The 27,618-nt window shown below is 40.4% G+C and overlaps 1 protein-coding gene across 2 annotated transcripts in view; it reads right to left on the minus strand.

The window, feature by feature from the left end:
- The window catches only part of RASSF3 (Ras association domain family member 3), a 105,589-nt gene that overhangs the window by 74,275 nt on the left and 3,696 nt on the right, over positions 1 to 27,618 (minus strand). The window contains exon 2 of one of the 2 annotated variants that reach the window (XM_063396545.1): positions 3,032 to 3,156. In XM_063396545.1, the coding sequence (XP_063252615.1) occupies positions 3,032 to 3,156 (125 nt within the window). Of the gene's footprint in view, positions 1 to 13; positions 68 to 3,031; positions 3,157 to 27,618 lie in introns of those variants that run through there. The other variant, XM_063396547.1, reaches the window with a different exon arrangement.

Consider the following 27,618-nt stretch of genomic DNA (forward strand, 5'->3'; position numbering starts at 1 on the left):
AGTGATTTCAAACCTTGCAGATTCCCGTGGTAGCTCCGTCCGCACTGTGCATGCAGCACAGCTGTGCATAAAGAAAATGACCCAACAGGAAACATTCCAGGTTTTCTGCATGTAAATGATTGCTGCCTCAAAACCAGTGGATGATGAACGCTGAAAATAGCATTTGAATCCTCATCTTTCGTGTATCAGTTATCAGGCACACACGACCCAAACAGCTAGTGAGGAAAGAGATTAGCAACAACTGTCACCCACTGCGAGCAGCCAAAGTGTGACTTCTTCCAAAGGAAGGAAATCTCTAGGAAAAAACAGTACCTCTTTGATGTGATCTTGTTGCACACAAACAAATGCACATGAAATTTGGCTGCCCTAAGTACTGTAAGGCTCAAAGAGCAAGAAACAGTTTCCTTGCTCAGTATTCATACCCAGGACAGCACTAGCTCTTTTTAGATCTCTCACAGGTAAACTGTACATGTCTTTTTTAGTAAAAATTATTTTTAATGCCCTTCTCTCTCTGCTCTGTCATATTTTCTTGCTGACAGTCACCCACACTTCCAAAACCTGTGTTGCCATGTACTTCCTCCCCTCCAGCCCTGCATACCTGCCTTTTAGTATCTGAGTTATTCCCTTTCACTCTTCCCAAGCCAGATACACAGAGCTCACAAGAGACACTATGTCCTCAGTCACAGTTTGGGTGGCTGGAGCAGCATCTCTTCTACAAAGTAAAATGTTGTACTTGCAGGGAAAATTTAGTGATGATCTGGAGGACACACAGCAAGCTCAGCAAGGGTACTCAGAAATTTTAGACTCATAGAATCATTAAGGTTGGAAAAGCCCTCCAAGATCATCAAGCTCAACCTTCAACCAAATACCACTAAAGCCACAAACCCATATTGTGAGGAGTCACATCTACTCATTTTTGAACACTTCCACGGATGGTGACTTCACCCCTTCCCTGGGCAGCCTGTTCCAGGACTATGCAGAACAATCACTCTGGTCATTAGAAGTCATTACACATCTTTGTGTAACCAAATATTGGTTTTACTTATCTGGATTGCTTTTCTTTTTAGTAGAATTATTATTTCATAAAAATTTGTTTTGACATAAGCCTGTAGCAAGTTTCATTTTTTTTCCTGCTAAAAATATAAAATTATAAAAATGCTCCCTGGAATCTGTCTGACATGTCTATGGCAAGGACTGAGGATAAAGTCTAGCTCTGTCCATCACAAATATTTCCCAGCTAGATTTTAGGCCTTCTGTATATTCTGTAAGAATTTTGCTTAACAGAAATCTGGAAAGGAAAAGTGCTGCACTATTTTTTTATTCAGAATCCTATGAGAAAATACTTCTTTTGGTTGATTCACTGGTGAGTAAGGGATGATCACAGAGAAATGTAAGCATGGGGTTTTATCTCAACTATATTTTAATATTTCTTACTGCTTTTTCCACCAAGTTAAGCCTGCTTTGCTTTGTGTATCCTCAGACTATTTCACTGAAATGACAGTGCATCATCTTTAGTTAATGATTGTGTTGCTGGACTTCAGAGCTGACTCAGAATGAATTTTTGCAATCCTCAATGAGGAGTCCCTTGCCCTCCTCAGTATTGTTTAGTATCTGCCTTTAAATAGGACTATGGCTACAATCACCTGTGACTGCATATCCCACAATTGGTAAATAAAAGTAGGAAAATATGACTTTGAAGACAGGTGGCATCTGTTTGATTCCTTAGACCAGACTGATTTCAGGAAAGAGAAATTAAAAGCAGAAGTTGCAGTCGAAAAGAGGTATCTGCTGTAGTGTGTTAAAATATTTGTGGAGCAATCTTTCAGGTACATAATTGGGCAGCTTCTGAGGGCAGTTACAGGGCCTCCACTATATATAATGGACAATACCACATGAAAAAATACCCAAGAATTCTAGTTTCTTGCCATATAAAATAGTCTTTTAAGACCTTAGCATAACTATTTTAAGATACCAAAATATGCTTAACCTAAATTAAAGATGTTTATTCTGTACAACATTATTGAAAAAAACCCAACCCAACTCAGACCCAAACAACCTATCCCATAAATCTGCTACCATGATATCCCTTGGGTAGGAAAAGTGACACAGGGTGTACAACTGTGTGTGTCAGAACATTAGTTTTATGCATTTATGCATCTTATGGTGGGGCAGAAGGAAGGGAAGATGAGACCTCAGAGAGAGAAGTATTTTGGGTGGGCACAAATTTAACAGCTGGTAGCTTGTAGCATGGTGCAGCCTGTGCTTGGCAGTTCTGGGGATAATGAAAGCCAGGGTAGGTCTGACTGTTCCATGACTCTCTCTTGAGTCTTACAGTGAAAAACATAAATTCTTACAGTGAATAAAATGAGCATGACCAATGATAGCTACGTCTGGGATTGTTTGGGTTTTATCCCTGTCCCCCAATAAGGATATTTCTTCAGTATGAGTTCTAAAGATCGTAAAAGGGTTAAACAGACCACTGTGGATATGCATATACCAATTTGTTTTCACTAATTATGTTTTGAATAACACTTTTCAGGTAAACAAGTAACACTTCAAGTTTAGACCAGACCTGCATTAATGAAGGGTGTTTCTGGTACTTAAATAAAAGGCTTGAAAAAAGGAACTTACACACAAACAACTTGCCACAATTCTTCATCCTCCCTCCCCCCTAAAAATAAAACCAAGAGTGTCTGTATGTTGTCACAGCTGACATCTCAGAGGTTTCTACTGATGAGATATAAATGACCCCACAGTGGCCAAAACCAACAGGAAAAACAGTTTTGTGGGATTACTTTTCAGTCAGTTTAGCTGAATGCTAACTGGGGCAGGAGTGACCCAGCTGGCAGCCGCCCGTCGCACCTCGACCTGGCTGTGCCGTAAAATCGCAGCACTGGGTGGGAAATCCAGCTGTGCTGGCCATGCCTGAGTGAGACATCCTTCCCCAGCAGCCAGACAAGGCAGGCAGACCACACTTCATGACAGAGCTGACAGGAGAAGGCATCAGTTACCTGAGCACGAGGACCCTTACCTGGATGGCTCTGTAAGATGACTCTAAGGTGTCATGCGGAGCGAGGCAGTCCATTAATTTTCCATTCCGCCGGCAGCCCAGGTGCACCAGGTCTCGGCAGTGAGCATGGCAGGTGTACCTGCAATCTTCAAACCCACACACAGACACCAGGAAAAGAAAAGGAAAAAAATTTAAAAAAAAATTAAAAAAAAAAAAATTGAAAAAAAGAAAAAAAAAAGAAGGGAAAAAAATTAAAATTATATTTAGAAATTAGGTTTCTGTAGGCAGAACATAGGAGTGAGAAACATCCTCATTTGCTACATGACCTCAGAGAAATAACCACCTCTCAAGCGAATTTCCCCACTCGTACCAAAGATAATAATAGCTCCACAGTGCTGGAGATGTAAATTCACTGGAGTGAAGGTGACAGTGCAGCACACCTCCCAGTGTCACTGACAGGCCTGCACTCCAGCAGGGCTTCAGTTCCATCAGGGCTGCCTCAGTGACACCGCCTTGCAAAAGGTCCGTGCCACAAATGAGGTATTAGCTGTGGCAATGTAAGCACAAAAGGGGCAGTTCTCAGAAAAGACACATTTTTGACTTACAGACAAAAAATTCTGCCCACATAGAATTACTGCTACATGGTGTTTCATGTTTTAAGCTCTAGTTAGTCATAAGAATATGCACATGAATATTGAAAGCAGTATAAGTGGCTTATCTGAAGCTTAATTATGCTGATAAATCACATAGTTGCTTTCAGTAACAATTCAGAAATTTCACTTGCTGGCTATCAAAGTCAACTAAGGTGGCTATTAGAAATGTAAATTCATTGTAACAGGCAGATGGCCCTATCTCTAGTAAGAAATAGATGAGTCATGCTCCCTCTATCTCAAAGGAAGAATCACTTTAAGAGTATTTGCAAAAACAACTTGTATTTGCTTTGAAGCCCTGTTGTGTTTGCTGGTTTTCTGTGTAAGCTGGGCAGAGTTCACGATGCCACCTTTGTCTAGTACTGAATGTCACTCTCTATTTTTAGGTTTTAAATTACTTATAATTTTGCCAAAGAGCAACCACTTGTACTTCAAGTTTCCATGCCGGGGAACATCATGCTGTTTGTTTTAGAATGTTTCAGCTAAAACAATTCACCCTTTTCCAAGAATGACTTTTGGAGGAAATGCTTTCATTTTCTCTAACTAAACTACACTTACTTCTTTTTTTTCATTGTTGTTACAAAGCTTTACTCTTTCAAGATTTATAGCAAAAGATGAATTCTGGATGGGCTCTTTTCTTCTCTTATCAGCCTCTCAAAAATTTCAGTTTCCCTTATGTTTAATCAGATGTCCATTGCAAAAAATAAGTTCTTGAGCTTTCCCACTGCAAATCCATACTCATCATGGTGTTACGGGGCAGGACAGCAGAGTGTTCCCTGAAATCACGTTCCTCTTGGCTAGGGACAGGATCTTTAATGTAAGACCCCTGTACCATCAGGCCATTCAAAAGTAAAACTTATAATGTGGATAAAGTGTAAACCTGCAACTACATCCCTGTGCCTGATGCAGAATTTGTTACACTTGCATTAAGGCAAGATTAATTGTATTTCTTTGGCACCAAGTCAGTCTGTCAAAACTTTTTCAACACCAGCACCCCAGCACAGTGAGTCCATCCTGGATCAGCACTCCGAGGCAGATAATTGGGATGCTTCTGATCATAAAGCAGCATCATGAGCCTGACTACGTCACAACAACTATATCACAATAATATCACTGTATCTCAAGTCACACTCCTCTTGAGACACCAGCAAATAGCTTCCAGCTAATTATAGGTTACAAAGGACCCTGTTGCAGTATAAATCAAAGCACTGAAAAGGACTCAAACTCTCTAAAACAGTCACTGTATTTAATGCAGAATTTGAAAAAGGTGAAGCAAAACAGGCAGAAGAGACAAATAAAAAGAATGGTTAAAGCATCTGTAGGGTGACCAGGAGAAATGATAGCTGTCCCTACATCCTTGTGTGATGCTGGCAAGCCATGTCAGGCTTGCTGCAGTTGCTGCCTAATTTCTCCTGGGTTCTGCATTTGAGTTCCTTTATCCAATTTTTAGTGAACATGGAGTATTCCCAACTGCAGCTGAAGTCGGGGAGAACTGTGCTTTTGACCTAAATGAGTTTTTTCCAGGACTCTGTTTTATGCTTATGGAGCTGGGATTATTTTTGATGATTCATGCACCTCATGAAATTCTGGAGGAGACAGAACATTCATTTTCGTGGATGCCTTGAGAAGAGAAGGATTTTGTCTTTGGGAAAGGAATGGAAATGGAAAAGTCAACAGGAATAAATAAAATTTGGAGCCATTGTTCATCAGGTAAGGGAACAGGGCGTCTCCATGAGAAAAACCAGGATGGGAGAACTTAAGTAGAAATTACTTTACACTGCATAAGCAAAAGAAGATCAAATGAAAGTAGTATTTGAATTTCTTCCTTTTTTCTTTAATTTCTATGTTTTTTACTTTGCAAGTTCAGTTATCTTTTTAGAAAAAATGCTTAGAGATTGCACTGATTGCACCTTTCAATTCTCCCCCTGTAGTTCTGACTGAGCTGACCATTTCAACTGCAAATCATCTAAAAGCTAATTAAGTTTTATGAAAATTATCTCTTGGCTGAAGGAGGGAGACCCAAACTAACACCCACACTCAGGGCAAAGCTGGCAAAATTCAGCCATTATGCCATTGCCTGACAATGTCTGGACAACCAGCTACTGCACATCACCTGTGTGGTGAGGAGGTGATGGGGAATGTCCTACAAATCTGTAGGACCCCAGGGTTCACTGATTTCCCAACTTCCCATGGCTGCGCAAATGTATGCACTGAGCATGCACCAATTCACAAATAATATCAGGGAAAAATCTGTTCTCTCAACAGTGTTCTGAAACAGGATTACTTATTCAGTTAGGAAACATTAACTCTCAATGCTATTTTGTTTGTCATTTATATTCATTTTAATTTGGGAGTCCGTAATGTCATTTGCAAGACAAGCCCATAATTTCCAACTGGCTGTTATAGGCATAATTACAAAAAATGTAAAAGCTTCATCTCTAAAAAAAGCTCCATCTCTAGAATTGTTTCAGTCTTAAGATAGATTTTAACATACTGTTTTTAAGTTTAATAAGCAAGATTACAAAAAGGATTTTTTTCCCTAAAACAGTGGATCTATGTATGATCTTTTTTTCACATGTGTTTTAGCTTTAAATATATATTATTTCGTTCCAATTGTGGCGTACAATGTTCCACAAAGGTTCAGACAGCATCAAATTTTAAAAATACCTTTTTCTGGTAAGCCTTTACTGGAGCACTCCCAAAATTTCCATGAGTTCAAAAGGTAGCTATAATTCTGGCAAGACTGTTTTGGTCATCAGATCATGGATTGCCATATCATTTGTGCTTGGAAAGCAATCAGAATCAGGTGCTTTCCTGATGTGGTCTGAAGTGAATCCTGTTCTTTGAAATCAGAGCTCTGGGGACTTTAACTTAGCACATTTGACAAAAGCATTCACTGACAACTAGAAAAGCTAATAGTTTTATTTTACTGATGTTCAGACTGTCATGTATACTGAATTTACTTATGAAAATGATGCATCAATGCATATTAATTACAAAAATTGTCCTGAATTATTAGGAAATGCAAAGTAAGTATCTATTTATTAAACATATAAGCATTATGCTTTAAAAGTTTCATTGTCAACTACTGAGACATAATGAAGCACCTTATGATTTATTATTCTATCACAACAATAGCTTGACTAGAGTCATAGAAAAAAAATCTTATTGTTAGAAATGAACACCACTCCTATTCTGCCCTAGGTAGGGGTGAACTGTAAGGCTTCAATATGTTGATTTTACATGAATGGACCCTACCTGATGTTCAGGTTTTCTTCGCCCAAAACTTGATTTTGCCTGATAGCTTGTAAATAGCTGTTCCCATAACCAATTTGCTCCAGGGCAGTGCAGCAGAAAGCAAGCAAAGGAACAGGCAGGAACCCAACAGATGCTCCAGCATCAGACCCTAGTATCTAAGTATTACTAAATCAGGCAGAGGCAGGCAGAGGCTCAATAGCAAAGTCTCTCTATCCTGCTCTGGTCTCCCCCAGCTAGGAAATGTGTGATTTCATTTTTGTGATGGCCCAGACAAATTTAACTTCCAAATGGACATGCAAAATATATGTTGTGCCTAAACAACTGAAGCACATGGAAAGTTCAATTTGAATTCCCTTGGCATTATTTATCAACCACAGAAAAATGCCTTTATTAGAAAGTGAGAGGAGGATATACAACTTGCTGCTACTGTGTTGGGAAGTTAGCAAGCAAAATCATGAGAACCTGTGGCTTACTTCCCAGCAGTCAGAAGAGAGTTTTATTGGTGTGCTTGCTCTACAGAAAGTATGCCTGTAAAGTTTCTTGGAAAAATTATTCAAACTGTGTGAGGTGTTTAGTGCTTTAATTTTTAGTCCATTTCCAGCCAGCAGGTAACAAAAGGAAGGAAAATGAAGTTCAGCTATACTTCTCCTGCAAGATAGAATTGAACTGTGTTATTCCTACAATACATTGGTATCAGCATGTTACATTTCAGTTTATGCTTAATATATGTTGTGTTGGTCTCTTTTTCGCTGATGCTCAAATGTCTACATTCTAGTTTGATGCTAAAGTTGCTACAAAAGTCTTTTTTAACAGTTTCACTCAAATCTGTAATGGAATGAGAAATCTATTGGCAATAAACAGCCTCCAGAAAGCTCTAAGCACAGCTACTAGGAGGTGGAGATCTGCTGTAACATCATTTTTATCTCTATGAAATACTCTTTATTTCTGCTTGTTTGTTAGTCACACAGCATCAGTCTGAGATTAAAATAAAGTTCTAACCATATTTCCCAGTTAGTGATTTTTAAGGGATCACTATTATTACAGATAAGAAAGGATTCCTGCAGTTCTTATCGCCATCCTTTCCCTCGAGGGATATTTCTGTGTATTTTGTGCTCCTTCCCCATTGTGGAGCTACACAAGGCTTAGATCAGATTGAAGTCCAGCAAAGCCCACATCTTCCAAACTCCTGTAAAGCTGTGACTATCCACAAGGACCACTTAAGGTCTTCTGCTGTGTCTCTGTAGGCTCTGCTCTCAACAGGCACAGTGGCCGTTCATGGCCACAAGTCCTAAGGCCCTTTTTGGGATACACTCTTCCCATAGGGAGGATCCTCTGTCATTCTCCCAAGAACAGAAAGACCAGAGAACTGGCTTAACTTGCTGTCTAGGGAAATCCTCCAAGAAGCACTTGAACTGCAGCCCTATCTGTAAGTGCCACAGCTCCATTCAGGGTCAGGAACCCTGCCCTGGAAACAGGATAAGCTTCTCTAACAGTCTCTATTAAGAGCTACTCGTGGTGATTGAGATAAAATTAACCAGAGTGCCTATGGCACTGCAAAATCTGCAAAATCATGAGTTGCATATATTTGGACCTCAGAGGAAGACAAGTGCTTTGTCAAACACTCCAGGTTCCAACAGAAATGCTTGAGGTGTTTTTGTTTGCCAAGTGTCTTACCCAGCTGGAGTTTGGTACTGCACAAAAAAATTTGCCATATTACTCAGTTTCAGATTCAGAGTTTTTAGATAACAGATTATCTGTCATCTAGGCAGGCAACAACCTGACTCTGCCACATGCAAAGGACATTACATCTGTAAAGCAGGAGGGACTGATCAGCCTTTTGGTAAGAAGAGAAGAAAACACTTCCCTGAGTGAATCACTGAGAACTCCAAGGGAGGCCCAAAGGAGACAAGGAGGTATAAAAATCAACAACCTGCATGAACCTGGGAGTGTTTGATGTCCTTGCTGCCTGGGAACTCAGGGATCATATTTATGATTTCATGCACCGCATAGCAATAATCAGTTAATACATAAATTCAGCTTCCCAACTGCAAAGCAGGAAAGAACAACAGGCATTTTAGAGTAAACAACCTAAACTGGATTTTTTTTCAGTTTCTGCTGCTGGTCCCTCTGTAAACCTCATTTTAGAGCCTTTAAATACTTTTTTTTTTTTGTATGATCAAATGTTAACCTCGTTTGTGCCAGATGGTTTGCTAGATAACCGGTAAACACCAGGACACATGTCCTGTGTCATGGTCATCCTTGGCTGAGGGGAGGTGATGAGGCAGGCTAGCCAGGACTGGCATCCCAGGGCAGCTCACCAGCCTGTCTGAGAAGTGGAAGGTGGCATTGCCATCTAGCTGTGCATTGAAAAATTGGGAGGTAGGTGTTATCATGGATGAATCGTCTCCAAGAGACCACTGTTAGCCAGGTAAGGTTGCTGGCAGCTGCCACAGGGAAGGCCCCAGACTGAGGGAGGATTCTTCACTCTTGGTGCCAGTGACTGTAAAAACCACGAGAAGGGTCAACGATCCAGCTCCTGAAATCTACACTGGTTCTCAGATGATCAAATGTCTCTGAGCACCTGGCCCTAAGTGATGTAAGAGTATAAATCCCATTGATTTGCTCTGGAGTATTAAAAAATTAAAATCAATATAGTTGGTTGATAAAGCTTGTTTGTATATTTATCAATGTGACAACAATCAAGTCGTCTCCCTCCTTCCAACAGGATCCAGTGAAGACTTGTCACAGGAGACTCTTGCACAAACGTGGGATCCTACATAACCAGCCTATAAAGAGGCTTCTGCTCCTGAAAACTATTACACTTCTTTTGGCCAGATACTGCTCTGCCTACAGGCCTGTTTACAGTCACCACTCCCACAGAAACAGAACACCCAGTGTTTGTCAGGCCACCCTAAAATAATCACAAAATCTGTTTACAAACAAGGCTGAGAATATTCACTTTGTTCAGTCGAGGTATGGGTTAAAACCTAAATTTGCAATAGTGGAACTACTTTAAAAGCAAAAACTCAAAGAAGAAAAATCAAGTTTAGGTTATGTTTACTTCTCACAATCTCCTTTATCTGTTTCAGCATCACACCTAGCTGGAGTGCTGGACCACATCCCTGCCTTCAGGCTATACCATAGCTATTATGATTTTGGGAGCTCTGAGTATGCCAGTTTGTGGGAGGCAGACTGAGAGGTGTGCACGGCTGATCTCTCCCTCCCCAGGAAGCCTGAAATGCTTCCTCCCTGTGAGGGCTCCCCTGGAGGTACTGGGGCACAGAAACACGGTGCAATAATGCCAGGGTGTGAAGGAAAGGAGAGGCCTCGTTTCTCCTTTAGTTCTCTTCATATACACACATCTATGGCATTCTTCAGTTTTTTTAACTTCCAGACTACAGGCTAAGAAACAACTTCCTTGGGCTGATGATTGCATTGCTTTTGCCCTGAGCTTTGAGACTCCTCTTTCTCCATACCAGACAGGGACTGGGAGGCCAAGTTCCTCTGTGCAGTGACTCCAAATGATGAATTAGAGACAAAACTTGACAGATACCTTGATGAGTCACCATGTCTATCCTTTCATGACAAACTTCAGAGAGTGCTTGTTGTACACTTGACCCAGTGAACCACACATCCCTCCCACATAGGCTCACAGGCTCCAGAGAATCTGATGGACCTGGATAGTGCCAGGCTTTACTGACCACAGGTGCCAGTGACAAAACCAGGGTAGCACATAGGAACTGTATCTCTTCTTGAGCTCAGCAACAAAGAGATTTCATTTCTGGAACAGAAAACCAATCTTGTTCTTCATTTCTGAACTGCAGTGAAGTTATGCTGCACCCAAAAAAAAATGCCCTGTAGGTAAAATCCTAGATTTGACCTGCCCTAGAAATCAGCTTACAGTAATTCACTTACATTTTATTTCCTGAAGAACTATTGATTTTAAGCTTACTTGTGCAAGAGTGCAGTAGCTGTTAGGTGTCTCTACACATCATTAAGCAGCACGGGGGAAAAGCAGAGGGCTGAGCTCGCAGCCTTGTGCTGTGCCACACGCAGCCAGCCCCGAGTCAGGCTGGAGGGACAGATACCAGCAGCCCAAGGAGTTCTGGCTGCTCCACCCTTTCCCACCTGCTCCACAAGGCCAAGCAGCAGAGGGGTGTCTTGGCATTGCCCTGAGCTACGCTTGCAGCAGCAACGTGGCAGCAGAGGGGCTAGGGCAGTAACATGGCAGCTGTGGCCTCTCTCCTCTGACAAACCTGTCTGAATCCCAGCTACCAACCTAACCCACCAGATCCAGTAAATTCTACCAGTAGTCTAAAAGCAGGTTGTCTTTAAATTAAACTGAGCTTTCATATGGAAACCACAAAATGCAGCAGCCCAGAGCACACGCTGAATTCCTAACTTGTGAGGGAACAGAGCCTGAACAAGAATGGGGATGTGGGGATCTCATATTTTCCTTTTGTAGTGGCTTTGTAAAACGCATTTGAAATCCACCTTTGACAGAAACAAAGGCTTCAAATATTACATTTAATACACACCTGGCTCAGGAACATATTGCTGCATACACTTCTGAACTGCAAATGTGATGGAAAGAAATAGCAGAATTTCTGTTTAAAAAGTCAAAAATTGGTCCAAAGTATTTATGCAGTTCCACTACATATCATGCTGGTATCTTGGGATTTCCACTTGCTTTGACTGTTATCCTCTTTCCAACACTGAGAACCTAAACAAATGGGTAGAATATCCCTTCCACATAAAAAATCAAAAACTTTCACCTTTGTATGCAAATCCTACAATAAAAATACTGCTTTTTGAAAGCTTTTACTCTAGTGCCCTCTATTGCTGTATACCCAAAATAGCCCGTATTACAGATACTCACAAAGTAGCACTTCATTTTGATTGCCCTTTAGGAGAAACACAATGAAAACACAACAGGAAAGAAAAGTATAGTTAAGGTCTCTCTATCTGTAGACTTCCAGAACTGTGGGTTCCTTACCAGATCTGAGCTAACAAACTCCCTCTTCTTGCTAGAATTAGTCACAAACAAGAATTCCAAATTCACAGAGGAGATGGATCATAGAAAAACAGTCCTGAGAGCTCAGAAGAGCTCCCTGCTCTACCTGGCCACAACACCCAGCTTGGGAGTTCATTCTGAGCAGCTGCTGAAGGATCAATGCTCACTCCATTAGAGGAGTTAAACAGCAGCTATGTCCTAGCAGGACAGAAGCCAGACCTTTAACTGACAGATCACATGAAGTTTAAATCTTGGACTTTCTGCCAAACAAACCTGCAGTCTCTTCTGTTTAAATGTGAGATGAGAAAAATATTGACATAAACCCATCAAATTAAATGAAGTTTAGTATAAAAATAGCTGCACTTGTGCAGATCACGTCTCATGCTGGGTGCAGCTCAATTCTAAACCTGCTCTTGCATGCATGCAAGCTTGGTTTACCTATCAAGTTCTAATATTACACTTTCTCTTTAAAACAGGTAATTCCACACTACTAATTTATTAATGTTACTCTTCATAAATGACCAATTCACAGCTTTTATTTCAGATGTTATGGGTCATCGTGCCAGCCCTGACAGTGAATCTTGAAGCAGCTGTACTGGAGAGGTGCTTAGTTTAATGCACAACAGTTGGTCATTGTCTTTTCTTCTGCTCGTCTTCCTACCAGAGCTGAGGGCAGCAGAGAGGTGCAGTGCAGATAAACAGCATGTTCCAACTGCTTTTGCTTGACACTGGCAAAAGAAACAAGAACGTAGCAGAAGTAAAATGAAATCTTCTGAAATACTTCAGAAGAAGAAGCCTGCAATGGACACAGAGGGTATTAGCAACTAACTCCAGGTGATACTGACATTCTGCATGTGTTATGTTCATTTTGGTAACCTTCATCCATGCAGCAATTGAGTCCATGAGATGTAATTCACTCTCTGAACAGACTTTTTTCCTTATATTTATCAGAGATTTGTGAAAATTCTTAATAACTTTACAGGTGCAAATCAGGATTTTCCTTTGGATGGAAGGCAGATTAGACAAAGAGATGTCTTGTCTAATTTAAAACTGGTAAAGCCAAGAAAAATGAAATTTACTGGGATGATGTGGCATTCATCTCATCTAATTATCTGAGAAATGGGATAAAACAACACATGATGTAATTTTCAAAAGCCACATGACTGGCTATGAATGGAAACCACTATAAAGAAAAACATGCTGTGAACTATTGGACACAAACAGAATGCACCTCCCCTGGAAAAATTCAGACTCACAAATAACAGAAAAACTAAACAGTTATTTAATGGGTGGAAAATTACACAGCAATTAACAACAGCAAGAGAGGCATTCATATTCCCTAGGTTTCATTGATATTGCACTTGAAGAATGCAAGAACAGATGGACTGAGTTAGATCAAAGATCTGCCTAGGCCTGTAGCCTGTCTTGGGAAAAACCTGTCAGATGATGATTAGAGAACACGTATGCAAGAAAAAAGCGTGAGTTGGGAGCGACATTTCCCTCTTATGCCTTTTCTATTATCTGTAATCTGCAATTTAAAACAAATAAACAAACCAGGGGCTGTATTTGCACCTTTTTATTTAATATCCCTTGATGGCTCTTTCTTCCATGAATTTATCTAATCTTTTCTTTAACAAATATATAAGTCTTCTAGTTTCCTAAACATCCTGTGCCAGTCACTTCCACTACTGAGTTACATACTTGCATGTGTACATGAAAGAGTCACTCCTTTGGCCGTTTCATGATGTGGCCTTGACTTTTACACTATGAGAAACAGTAAATAACTCCTCTATTTGCAATTATCCACACTTCTTTTACTAGTACAAAAATATATTCTATTAAAGCTGCCTCTTACCAAGGGAAGAAGGCCTGTGGGAGTTTACTAGCCTCTTTGATAATTCAAAATGTTTGCTTTTATCTTCAAATAGTATTATACCCATTTTAAGAGGCAGGATGACCAGACTGCTTTATATGATGTGCAAGAACAGCACTGTTTTCTGGGGTTTTATTTTAGTTTTTGAACAAAGAGATGAGTCTCTTCAGAGAGCTGTCCACTTGATTAACTCTGTTTTCTGGGTGATAAGAACTAAACTAGAAGCCACTGCTCTACATGTGCAATAAGCATTTTCCCCAAATGGTTTAGTTCATATTCATCCACACTGAGCTATGTTTTACTGCCCAGTCACTCAGTATGATTTCTTCTATTGCATTTTACAATTAACTTTAAGTCATCTTGATGACCTGGCAACATTGACATCCCACGTGTTTCTTCTTAATTTTGTTAAAAGATGTTTTTATATTACCGATGCCAGCACAGCTTATTTTGTAACTATGTAAGAGGCCTTTGAAGCAAATCGTACAAGGAAAATTACATATATATAATTAAAATGAAAAGAGATAGGAAAAGCACATAGATGCATGTAAGATGCTCTTAAAAAGGAGACTAGAAACTAAAATCATACTTTCACAACACAGAGGATCTCTATATAGCATACTTTCATCAATAATCTACATATTCTTAAATGAACATTGGGCATAGGTTCTTAAATGATAATGAAGAACACTGAAATTAAATGGGCTGAAATGTCTGAAGTAGATGAACAAACATGAACTGAAAGGTCTGCACCCTGATGGTATGATGGTAAAATACCATCATCTCCTGTCTGCTTCCAGCAATCTGCAGTATCCTACCCATCTCCAGCACGATGTAAATTATGAAATAGATGTTTGGGGACCAAACAGGTACAGCAGTCTGAAGAAGTTAGATCTGAAGTCCTGGTTACCCACCCCAGAAGGTCTCAGCAAGATGAGACTTTCCATTGCTGGGTCCATGCTCCAGAGGAGCCAGCTGCAGTCATAACCTCACTCTGTCTGCTACTGCATTAAGTTTAAACATAGCTGATTTATATCCAAGCTGGCTTCCACTGAGTGTCCTTCTGCTCCCTCTTCCAAACACAGCTAATTAAGCCTTCAAATTATATTCCCTTGGGGGCAACCATCTTGTCTGCACATCTGAGCTTGAATGCTTCAGAGCTACAGTTCCCAAATGTCTCTGCACTCTATTTATCATCTGTGTTAGGACAAAACTCTCCCCATCATTGCCAGAGATGGCCACTCTCCTTCTGAGTACTCTGCAAGCCTGGCCTGCAAGGGCTGCACCAAACCCAGACACTGCCAGGCTTCAGTGAACTGCGGGGATGACCAGGTGAATCACTTCTTCAGCTAAGCAAGAAACATGACACAGAAACACCCACCTCAGACCAAATTGATTTCTGTAGTCACTTATGTATTGTAGTGGCTGCAGAACAAGTAGAGTTTGCCACTGGTGCAGATTTGCAAAGTAAAAACCAAAAAAAAGTCAGCAAGCATTGTGCTTTTTATGTTTTCCACAGGATGTTATGGGATTCTTTTCTGAGCAGGTCTAAAATCTGGTTTTACTATATAAGCTTGAAAAATATCATAAGGGTTCAAATCAGTGCAGATCATAAAATAATCTCTTCTGGGGGGTGCATTAATTCCTTAAGGAGAAACTACAGGAAACAGTAACATTTGTGAGATCTGAGCCACAAAAGTATCTCAGACTAATACTTAATTGTTAAAAACTATCTTCAACGCTGAAGCAAGAAGATTTATGTGTATTTCAAAGCTTTTATTGTAGCTTCAATTATCATAATATTGAATATTCTTATTTTTCCAGACCCTCTTTAAATCTTGTTACATTCCTGACCTCAGCAGCATCCTCTGGTAATGAGATCTACAATTTAATTACATGCTGAATTAAAAATAATTTTGAAAAATCCTTTTATCTGCTCTATATTTGTCACCCCTCACCTTATTCCTGGGCTATAAGACAGGGAAAACAGGAGTTACTTCTCTATTTTGAATTTCTGCATCATTCTATAGTCTTATCATGGCCCTCCATGATATTTTTTCTAATTCCTTTGTCTTTCAATTTCTCTCCCTGCACATATGTACTTTATCATGATAAAACTTCTAGTCACATGATGTGCCAACATAAATACTCCTAAGATGTTGTAGGAAAATATTCAAACAAATTTCAAAGAAATGAAGCTTTCAGAACCCTAAACACTATATCCGTCAGTTTAAGCCTCTTATAAAACGTTATATATGATTGATTAAACTAAATGCAGTTAAAAGATTATCAGCTACATTTCGTATATTCTGAACCATGTCTAAAATATTTTTTTAATCCTTCGAGTAAGTATTTTATTCAAAATCAGCTACTGAAGAGCACCCGCAAATTTTCTTCCTTCTTTTAGAGCCTTGCAAGGAGTATATTAGCTGTAGGCAAAAGTCTGTGGTCAACAATCCCAAAGTATCCATCCAAGGACAGGCTGAAAAGGTAAGAATTTTTAGGAACAGCAACCTCATTATGCTTTGACAGCTCTTTCTAAAATTGTGTCAAATGCACCTTTCTGAACACAGTGACCTACAACAGTACAAAATTCATTGTTATACTTAAAAACTAATTCTGTGCTTTGGCAGGGTTGTATCTGGGTCAAGCAGAGAGGACAAGGCATCCTGAGACATGGAGTGATAGAAGCATGACAAAGGCAATGAGTGTGGGGGTGCTGTGCAGAGGCACAATGCCCATCTCATGGTTAACATGATGAATGACATCACACAAAATCTATGACAAAGCATAATGGAGAACATGATCTCTGATCTTCCTAACATGTCCAAATCATGAAATTTTCTCTTTTGCTGTTGTTAAAATGTTAATTTATCTATTAAAGCACGAGTGGCTTAAAACTATCAGTAAGTATTACTGAAAGCTTTAATTGCCAGCTGGGTTATTCATCTGTGGAACAAGCCAAGTGACACAGAATTGTTCTGCTGGGTCATCCTGGGTCCTAGTTAATCCTGAATAAAAAAATTCTGTTAGTGCCAGTCCTGGAGTAGAAGCCATCAGAAAGACAGCAAAAAGATGGATTCTAGTATGCTGGAAGCAAAGGTAAATCTCCATCTACCAAAGGATAGTAGTCAATACTGCTCAGGGTAAATTGTCAATACTGCTCAGGGTAGGCTTTTGTGTTGAACAACTCTCTCAGAAGGACAGAAGAGCATCTTGGTAAAGAATTACCAAAACCTGGTGTTCCAGAATTGAGAAAGTTCAGGAAGTGGGTAATTTTGTAATTCATCAAAACTAAAGGGAAATTCTGGACACTGAAGAAGAAGGCAGAAATATTTGTGGACTTCAAGGGTAGCTAAGCTTTTGTGTAGCTAAGCTTGTTGTCTTTGTACACACTAAAGAGCAATCAGGAGCTGTCTCTCCTCCCCTGTGAGAGGAGCACCAGGACTTCAGCTTCCAGTTTATGATACTGGCTTCTGTAAACTTACAAGAAATTTGAGCTGAATTGTCACACTGAGATTTTCTGCTTGGACTCAACCTTCTGCTAAAATGACACATTTCCATCAAATCCACAATTTCGTGACAAATATCTCAATATACATGTAGCAAAGGAATTAGAGGGCACTTCAGACACTATTTACAAATTCAGTTTGAAAGAGATGCTACAACATACACTAAAATTAAAGTAAAAAGGCAAGTCTTATTCAAACCCCTTGATGTAGAGGGCAAATGAAGGCAACAAAATCATTCTTTTTAAAGCACTCAGAGTTCACATAGTTTCTTGTTACAGGTCATGGTTGGAATTATTTTTTTGCAATACCGGGGGAAAAGATAACTGGCATGCAAATGTTTTCACAGGGGTGTAACCCAGCTAGCAATTAAAGCTCTCAATAACATTTATTGATAGTTTTTACAGTAATAAAAGAGATACAGGAGTGAGCTGATGTGTTATGAGGACTCAGGATGATTTGATGTATTAGGAGGACTTGAGATTACCTGTATTCAAAGAGAAGTTAATCAAAACTCTAGGTTCATCAAGAAAAATTTCATAGACTTCAGTGTGCTGGGATTTTCTTCTGAATATTTGAAATCTGAGGACTCCTTCAGGAAGAAGTCATGTGTCATTTAGACATGGGGCCTAACAACGTTTCTGTGACGGATTTCAGATGGCACATCCCCTTTCAAGAGGCACAGATCTGTTATCTCAAGTACAACACTAAACTGCTCAGCTGTGGAAATGACCCAAATTCTACTCCATGCAAATACAAACTTGCTATTAATGTTGCAGGATGGACAAGTTCACCATTCTGTTCCAAAGGGTCCTTGCACCATTGGTCCCTTAAGAAGAACAGAAGGAACTTGGCTTCCCACGCTGTGGCAGTGCACGTTCTTCCAAGCTCCTGAGAACACCCTCAGCCCCAGCCTTCACAGACCACGCCTAAGGGACAAAACTGTACTTGGGCTTTAAGGGTGTTTATGAGAATGTTAATCTGGGAGATGCAAACAGTGCATCTGCCAGGCCTGGACAAGGATCAGAGCACTGAGTGGTTGTGAGGAGCAGCGCCTTTTACTAACTGGTGAGCTGAGCTGCACTGCATTTCAGCAGATAAAATGGAAGAGAAGGCAATTACTGCTGAACACAAGCCTCTCTAAGCTGCCCATCACTTTGTGTGAACACTGCTACAATGAGTTAAAGTCTTTAGTCAGTTCAGTCTTTGCGCAGCCTTCTAGATCAATTAACAGCTAAAGGCAATTCCAAACAATTTTCAGGCAATTATTTGAGTCAAACTAGAGCTCCTAAATACATACCTAAGGGAGAAACACGGCACAAACAAGATACCAAATATCAGTAACGCAAATAAATTATGCAGCTGCAAGGGAACTCTTTGTCTGAACAAGCCTGATGAACCTTCTATTGCATTTCTAGAATATTTTTACAGTTTTGCCTAATGAGCTTCCAAGAAAAAAAATGCAAACTATTCTGGCCTGGAAAATTAACCAGTTCAATGGAAACAGATTTTTTTAAAAAAAATTAAATTTGTTTATTTAGCAGGAAAAAAAGTCTGGGGAAACATAGCAGCAGACTTACCAGGAGATTTCCAGAGAAGTTTTACTGTCCTTCTCCTCGAACTGCTCAGTGATTTAGGAAACCAGTAAAAAAACCGCGCTATCCTCCTGATGGTTTTGCTGAGATCGTTTCTCACTGCCATGGCTGGAAGGGCTCCACAGCTACACCAGGAGCAAGAGGCACATGTACAGAGGGGAGAGGAGAGCCCCCCACACCCGCAGCGAGCGCGCTGCTCTGCGCTCAGCGGCAGCCAGCGCGGCTCAGGACCACCTGTTAGCCCTAAATCCCCTCCCTCTCCGCCGCTGCGCTCACAGCCCTCCAGACCTCCCTCTTCATTACCAGAAGCAGCTATATTAATAGATGCTTCAGCTAAAGAAAGACCAATGCTTCGCAGTCTTAACCTGTTACTGTGTTTCCAATGATGTTAAGACATGTTTTCTGCAGAAAGGCTTTGAAAGGCTACTTTGTTCATCTCGAGCTACCTTCTCCGGGCTGAAAACAAATAAACACCAAAACTGATAGTGACAAGTCCGCTTTCAGAATCCCTTAATGTAAATCAACAGAATTTTCTCTAGAGAGTGTCTCTCAAAGACTTTCTTCTGAAAGTTCTGAGCAGCAAATTTAACAGAGATTTCTGTGGATACACATGTTCAAATGAACTTTCCTCTTAATGCATTTTAAGGCAAATGTAAGAGTCAAATCATTCACTGCCAGAATTTACTTAAGAATTGAGCATCTATCAACATATCACTATCCAAAGAAGCTAACAGCATCTCAGTACATAGCCTACACATGCTCCACTCATGGTACAGATTAAATTGTAAATCCAGAGATGCTATTTACTAATGCCTGCTGCAACACTTATCACTTTTAAACAGCAAGTCTACATAACCATTTCCCAAGGATAGTATGATTTCCTTGACTATGTGTCCAGCTTCTCACATTTGATTTGATATTTTTTCTTCTGCTACATCTGAGTGGCAGAAATCCCTGGAAAATCAAGACTAATGTCATTACAAAACAAAGGTCCTTTTGTATGAACATTTAAACTACAGAAAGTAAGGGCTTTGTTACACCAGCTATGTTCACAGCATACAGTTAATAAATCTTCCAGAATTCACAATGTATTTTTCTACACTAAAATATGTGAAGTATTTAACCCCACTTTATACTTCTGACTTTTTAAACATACTGCTGCTTCTCAGAACTGAGCTACTGGTTTCTGATTGCATTTCCTGTTGTCAGTATGTCTCTAAAAACAAACATTTCCATTTATATGTACCTCTCATAATTCTTTAGCCAGTGTCAATGAAAAGAGCAGAAGGCAGGACACAGACCACTGGATTCTGTCTCTTGTTTGAGCTCCACCCTGTCATACCAGAAGGAATTTAGCAGCAAAGTGACGGGTTTAGCACAAGCAGGAGTTCTGTCACCCAATTCAGAACAGGCAAGGAGCAGAGTTAAAGGCCCAGCAGACAACTTGCCTCTCTCAGGAAATAGCAGGGGTCTCAATGTGTGTTGGCATCTGCCAAATATAAGATCAAACAATTACTTCTTTTTTTTCTGAAATTTATATATATAAAATTTAATGAAAATCAAAGTGGCATAAAAAACCCTTTACTCTTTCACACCATAAGTAAATATGTGATGAATTGACTAGTTTTGCAATTTGTCAAAGAATTCATGTAGATATGTATGTCCTTTAGCAGGATATAAAGGGCACAGGATTTTTTTTTCACTTTACAGAAAATGCTGATACAGTATCTTTATAGTGGTATTTTATGAGGCTTAAAAATACTCAGTAAAACATATCCAGCTGGAACAATATAAGGGGATAAACTGACTTTGCTAATGAGAATGACAAGCCTGTGGTTTGTACCTTACAATGTTTAGCAAAACAAAAATAGTCAAGAGCATAAAATGCTGTGTATTATTCCAAAGCAAACAGAACTTACTCTATACAAAGAAAAGTCATTGGCATGAAACTGACAGTTATACTAAACAATAAACCAGGTAATACAGATGAGAACACAGATCTGAATTCAAGCTAAACTAAACAGCAGTGCTAGTTAAAATCCAATAATTTCACAGCTTCTCCATTGCTTTACATTTTTAGGCCATAGTTAGGCCAAAATGTAAAGCTCATGAACAACAGCCTGTCTCCCACAGCTTAGGGATCAGGGATGTGTGATGATGACTGGTGTTCCTTCCAACCTGAACTGCGAGCTTTAGAGTATGAGCCACTGTGCTCTGCACAGGAATGCACTGCTCTAAGCTGGACTTAGGAAAGTCCACAGAGCTCCTCCTAAGACAACTCTGATTCCTCACATTACACCCATGCATTACTAAAGAATTCACTGTATCAGAAAGGTACTACACAGGGCTGCATATGTACTTTTCAATCTATTCTGACAGAGAGACTGCACAGAGATACTTTCCAAGGAGGACAAAAGGATCTGAAATGTGAGCAGACTCAGGCTCTTGATCCCTGCCTCCCTTTAGGGAAAAAAGCCATGTAAGGCTTTTTCCTGCAACAGACTTCAACCCCCAGGTCATACTCTGCTCCTCTAAGCAGTGTGTGAAGGAGGGGAGGGAATGACTGCTGCCTTCCTTGCTGTCCCACCTGCCTGGGCAGGGAGGTGAGCAGCTGTCCCCTCTGCTCTGCAGGCAGCCTCTGACCTCCCACCTCCCCACAACAGCGCAGAGGTCAGAGCCCAGCAGGCCCTGGGCAGGGCAGAAATGCCCCCAGATCCTGCATGTGTGTGGTGCCTGGGGTGCATGGCAATTCACCACCTTGGCAGGGGAGCTGGGCCCACCACTCTGCTCTCAACATCTGCCTCCCAACCCCTTTCTGCATGGCAACCCGGGCACACCAGCTGGAAAGCAAAGGGGTGCTCATGCAACATCCAGCAGTTTCGACATGTCCCTGTCTACCCTGACTTGAGAGCTCAACAGAGGAGTTCTGAACAGAGGGGGATACACAGTGACCTGGTGGCTGCCTTACTGCAGCCCTCCCATGCCCACTGACAGAGCTGGAAGAACTAAAAATACCCCAAACAAACCTTCATTGCTACAATAAAATACTCTAAAATGAACTATAAACAACCAGCAGTACTTGACTGGAAATATTCTCTTGGGGTGTGCTGAGTTTATATATTTTAAAAGCAAAATCTTTGCTAACAAGCATTTTTTAGAGAAATGCAGCAGTGCTGAGATACCATAAAAATGAAGTCTAATGATCAGGAGGAGCACACACAGTGGTGCCAGATGTGAGGCAGATGCAGAACTCTCTGCTCTGGAGCAGAAAAACACTTTTCCTCAGTGAGAACTTACTGCCATTTCCACTACCCCGAGTTCTTAGGTAGCAAATGGCTGGGATAAGTAAAGGATTTCATTTGCTTTGACTTCAACTGGAACTTCTCCATTTAATCTGGTTTTACGAACAAAGATCCTCACACACCTGTTCACAGTAAGATCTGTGTGTAGGAAAAGCTGAGTGTATTAAGGAACATCTGCTTGTCTGCACTGGCAAATTTCCCTTTTAACTAGGCTCAAAATGAGGTTTTGCTTTCTTTGTAGACAATAATATATTTGTAAAACGAGGTGGTGTCTTTCCAACTTCTCCCAATGTGGATGTATGTCACTATGCTATATGTCACACACAGCCACAGTTCAGTACAGAGAAGTACTCACAAGCCAGCCCTCACAAGGATATATTCCATATTGATGGACCTTGAACTTCCAGAGAAGAAAGAAGAGACTTCCAGACCTCCATAAACTCTTTCCTTTTTTTATTCTTCTTTTTATTTTTTTCCCCCTGAGATCCGAAACAGACTACAAGATTTTTGCAATCAAGAACTGGGTTATGCGGAGAAACTGTGTACCCATGCACTGAAACGATGGAATGTGGGAAACACATTTACCTAGAAATTATAAACAAAAGCTGGAACCTTCCTTACATTCTGTTCAACTATATGCCAGAGTAAATTTTAACCAACTATCAAAAAAAGAGCCCTGCCTAACTAGTCCCTGGGCTTCAGCATTAGTGCATTACCATGACACTGTCAAGACACAGCATCATTGATTTCATATCAAAACATAATTTGTAACACCATGGTGTGTGACAAGGCTGTGCAGTTGCTAGGAAGTTTGTAAAGAACACAAATACTGAAAGAAAAGAAACAAAAACCTGCTGCATTTGACTTTAAATCAGCACAACTAGCACAATCCTTCCAATTTCCAGCTCAGCTGTTCATAACTCTCTAATCCAAATAAGTGGCTATATTTGTGAGCTTTCTAAAAAAACTTTTGATTCTCAGCAGCTGCACGTACACAAAAAGAAAGGACTAAAAAATAAACAGTGATTGGCAATCTGCAGCTTCCAAAACCTTGCCTCCTTTTGAAAGGTAGTAATTGAAGAACTGTAGTATTCAAACTGATGCGAAACACATCTGTTATCAGATTTAATGATCTATTAATGACCTTTTTTGGAGAATAATTTGATTTCTCCCCTTAAAATGTAAGGAGTAGGAAGGTTTCTTCTTAGCAATGGCTCCAATGAAACATATCTTGGGTTTTGAGGAGGAAAATCACCGTTCCAAGGCACATTAGTTCATATCTGGTTAGTTCTTGTTTAACGCTACGTGTTACACAGTAAATAAATGTCTTACTGCATTGTTACATGGAAAAGAATGTATCTTGGTGTATTTGAGCAATATTTCTTCTTGGTCCTTTTCACTGCCATCCATTGTACTGTACAATGCCATTCCCTGTTTTATTTCAAATACTTCAATCAGTAAATCAGTTGGAGTTCTCTTTCTGTTCTTTCGCAGTGCTGGGATGTGCAGAGGCAGGCAGGAGCAGCAGTGCTGTGTGCAGGTGTGTGAGGGAGGGCGCTGCTGCACTGGTGCAGCTGGGCAGTGGGAAGGTCATGCAGGATTTCCTGCACACTGCTGCTGGTACCGCGCGCTGCACGCGTTCCTTTTTAACACCGCTGGTTACAGGTTTACTGTATGTCTGTGGGTTTGTGCTTCAAAACTAAAGCTGAATGTAAGATTAAAAAGCCAGACAAAGAGAACAGAAGTGTAATGTGAAAATAACAGATTCATGTTGATTTTAGCTTTGCAGTAGGTATTATATTAGTAGTGGCAAATTCAGGGAAATTATTGAACAGTCTTTAGGAAAACCTGTCTTTTGCATATAAACAGCTACATTGTATAGTAGAGGAAAAATAGAACTCAAGGCTAAAACTGGAGAGAAGATACTGAGTTGCCTTGCAACATCGTTTGACACTTAGGATTTGACTCATCATGACAGACCAACCTGCCTGTGGGCTTCGGGTGACTTTGTGCCAAAATTAGTAGAGTTCTCCGTGAGAGCTTGCAGGGAGCCATCATTAAGAGAAAACTGATTGGAGCAGAAAAACAGAAACGTGTTAAACTTTTCTAAAACAGTAAGTTTGTTAATCCTACTCTGGTCTGCTTAAAACCTGATCATTTTTAGGGTGCAAGCAAGCTGTGACCATCTTCTTTTAGATATCTGCATTGCAGTAGGAGTGATTACATGCTGTTTGTACTTGAGATTAACAGGGTGCACCTTGTACATTTCTCCTCTCTTAGAATAGTAGAATGTTCCTTACTTTAGCCATAGCAGCTACTAGATAATAAGTGAATGCTTAGAACAGGAGTATAAGCAAAAAATACAATACAGGAGGACTTTCACAGTAGCTCTTCGTACTTCCTTCCAAGCTCCTACACTCACTGTCACCTATGGCACCCAAGCCTCTGCACACAAAGCACTCTTCCTTTACTGTGCAAAATAAAAAAGGCATTCCTCAATACTCAGTACAGTGTGGAGAGACCAAGCATGTCCAGCAGCTCCTAAAGCCACCCCGCCAGCACACTGCTGACCTGCATTTCACTGTCTGGATAAAGAAATCCTTCCAAGAAGGCTGGAGATTTCTAGTCAATACCACTTAACAGCAGAAGGAGATGACCACAGCCCCTGGACAAGATCTGAACTCTAGTGGTGGTTTCACCAGTGACCTCACGGGTAACCTTGAAAATGTTACTTAATATATCAGTGCTTCCATCTCTGCTTGGCTCATAGCAATTCAGTGTGGGGACTGCTTCTTCCTGTCCAAGCATACTCTCTATTAAGGACTTGCAGTGGCCAAACAGCTCCTATTGCTAGCCCTAAACACAAAAAACCCCAAACCATAATATGACTTTTTATTAGTCATTTAACAAAAACACATATTATCCAATAAAACCTTCTGTTTCCCCTTTTTCTCCAGTGTGTTAAAATCACAGATACTAGCAATATGTACATAGCATACAGGCACAATATAATTTAAAAGGCACCTGTATCATTGCATCCCACAGTGACCCAAACTCCTGCCCAAGTAGTGCTAATCCACTGAACTTTGAATATGGTATAAATGTATAAAACTGGCATCGAGTCACAGGAAGCTCTTCAAAGCTTTCCCATGACAAAATCAAGTTTCTCCTTGGTTCCCCAAGACTTTTGCCAAGCAGACAATCAGGAGTTATCACAATTACAAGAAATGCCAATATTTTTATTACTAAGGTCTTTGCTTTTCTAAACACATCATTGCTTCGGTGTTTTATTACACATCTTGAATACATCCAAGGTTAGGAACACTGCCTACAGATAAAACACCTGTTTTATCACATTTTTATTAGCAGACCCCTTTCTACTCCTGTATCATCTCTCAAATATTGCTGTGTTTGAAACTAAGCCTGTGGGATCCTTTCCCCTGTGTATGAAACACAGAGTACCTCACATCAAGATGCCCTGGGCAGAGGAGGCTCCAGCCCATGTAAAAATCCTCTGCAGGAGCTCCCAGAGCAGCTCCAAACCTTGTGAGGAAGACAAGTGGGAAAACCACAGAGCATTTTCAGAGCATTTCATTTCAGTGATGGCATATCAGTGTAACAGGGTGATTTCAAAAATTTTTCTCTTCACTGCTATGCAGCCTCAGAACAACTTCTTGTATTCTCTCTAGTCTCTTAGTTTGCATCTAAGACACCCAGACTCTGAAGAGCACCTTAATTAATAATTAACCATTTATTCACGAGATGGTGAAAACAAGAACAAAGAAAGGTGCTCAGAAATAGGTGAAAGTTTCTACCTGGGACAGGGTATGGCTCAGGAGTGGAAGATGGGGCTCACAGAAGAAAGGAAATGTCAGAGCCTGAGAAAACAGGATCCACCGTAACCAAGGAACTCGGTGAGGAGTTACCACTCCCTGCAAACAGCAGGGGAAAGAACTCAGCTTTGAACAGTGAGAATCTTGTGGCTATGAGACCGCAGAAATGTCCCAGGAGGCAGGGAGGCACTGGGGAAGACAGCAAGCATTACTCCTGAAGAGCAAGCTCCACCAAAGCTGCTTCCTCTTTCCATCCCCACGCCTCTGCCTTTCACCCTGTGCCAGGCACAGCCCCAGTGCAGGACACAGTGCCTCCTGCACTGCACAGGGACTCACCTTTCCTCCTGCTCTACCAGCCCTGCAAGCTCTGGCAAACACCCCGTTGGGGGCAGCAGCAGACCACCTACACTCCTTCAAATCCAACAAGGAAGAAAAGAGGGCTCTCACTGAGCTGAGATCCAGCAGGAACCCCAAACCCTGTCACCTCCTGCTGCTCCAGCCTCTAGAGATTCTGAGAACATGTGGTAATTTTGGATTTAAAAGAAAGTATAAAGCACTGGGGGAACTGTGCATCATTAAACTACTCATTCCCAGAAAGAATGAGAATGGGAAGCAGACTCCCATCATCATTATTTCTAATCTGATGCCCAGTGCTCACTCTAAAGATAAAGCTTTCAGAGACTCCTTCAACTCAGAACAGCTTTGGTAATTCAAGTAGTAACTCTTGTCCTTTTAGCAACTTAACCCTCTCATTACATGCAATTAAATATGAATGTAGTCCTACTGAAGAGATAATGGACAATGTCTATTCTCTCACTCAAAAACAATAAAACATGTTACACAAATTCGTGGTCAAAGAAGTATCTTTCTGAAGGAAAAACCCCACTAATCTCTGTGTTTGCTCCTTTCCTCTGTATTTCACTGTCTACAGGGGAATCTATTTCTTTGCTACTCCTGACAATTAGTAGTATTTAGATAATCTACCCTATTTTTTTCTAAGGTTTTTGTTTCGTTGTTTGCTTTTACAGATATTTAAAAATTCTTTTAGTAGGAGAGCTATACCACATATTAAAACATAACACCTCATGTCTTCAACTGCACTAAAGCAGGAGTCTGCTACTGAATATTCAGAGCCGGTATAAAAACATGTTAGAAATTGAACAAGGCTCCCACCAAAATACCCATTTCAACAGACTAAAACCAAAGAGAAGGCCCCAACAGAATATTTGCTATACACTTCACAGGGAATGCTTGGTCAAAAAACAAAGTCTGAAAATTTGGTTAAAAAAAGGACATAGAGAAGAGATTGTGTCCCATCACTAAATTCAGGAAAGAGCAACCTGGTTTTCATAGTACCTTGAAAGCATCTGCTTAAATATCTTTAGAAAGTTTGAAGTGAAAGTCATGTAGGACCTGTAATTTCTCCATATTCTTTTAAGTGAAGAATAAAACTTATTAAAAGGTTTCACATGGTTTCATCTGGTTCAGTGGAAAAGTGTAAAATGCAAGGAAAAAGAAAAGTTACAGAAATTAACTATGAAGTCCAGAGCAAGAGGTCCACAAAGTAATTCCTT

This window comes from Prinia subflava, chromosome 4 (genome assembly GCF_021018805.1).
Source record: "Prinia subflava isolate CZ2003 ecotype Zambia chromosome 4, Cam_Psub_1.2, whole genome shotgun sequence".
Taxonomy (NCBI): Eukaryota; Metazoa; Chordata; class Aves; order Passeriformes; family Cisticolidae; genus Prinia; species Prinia subflava.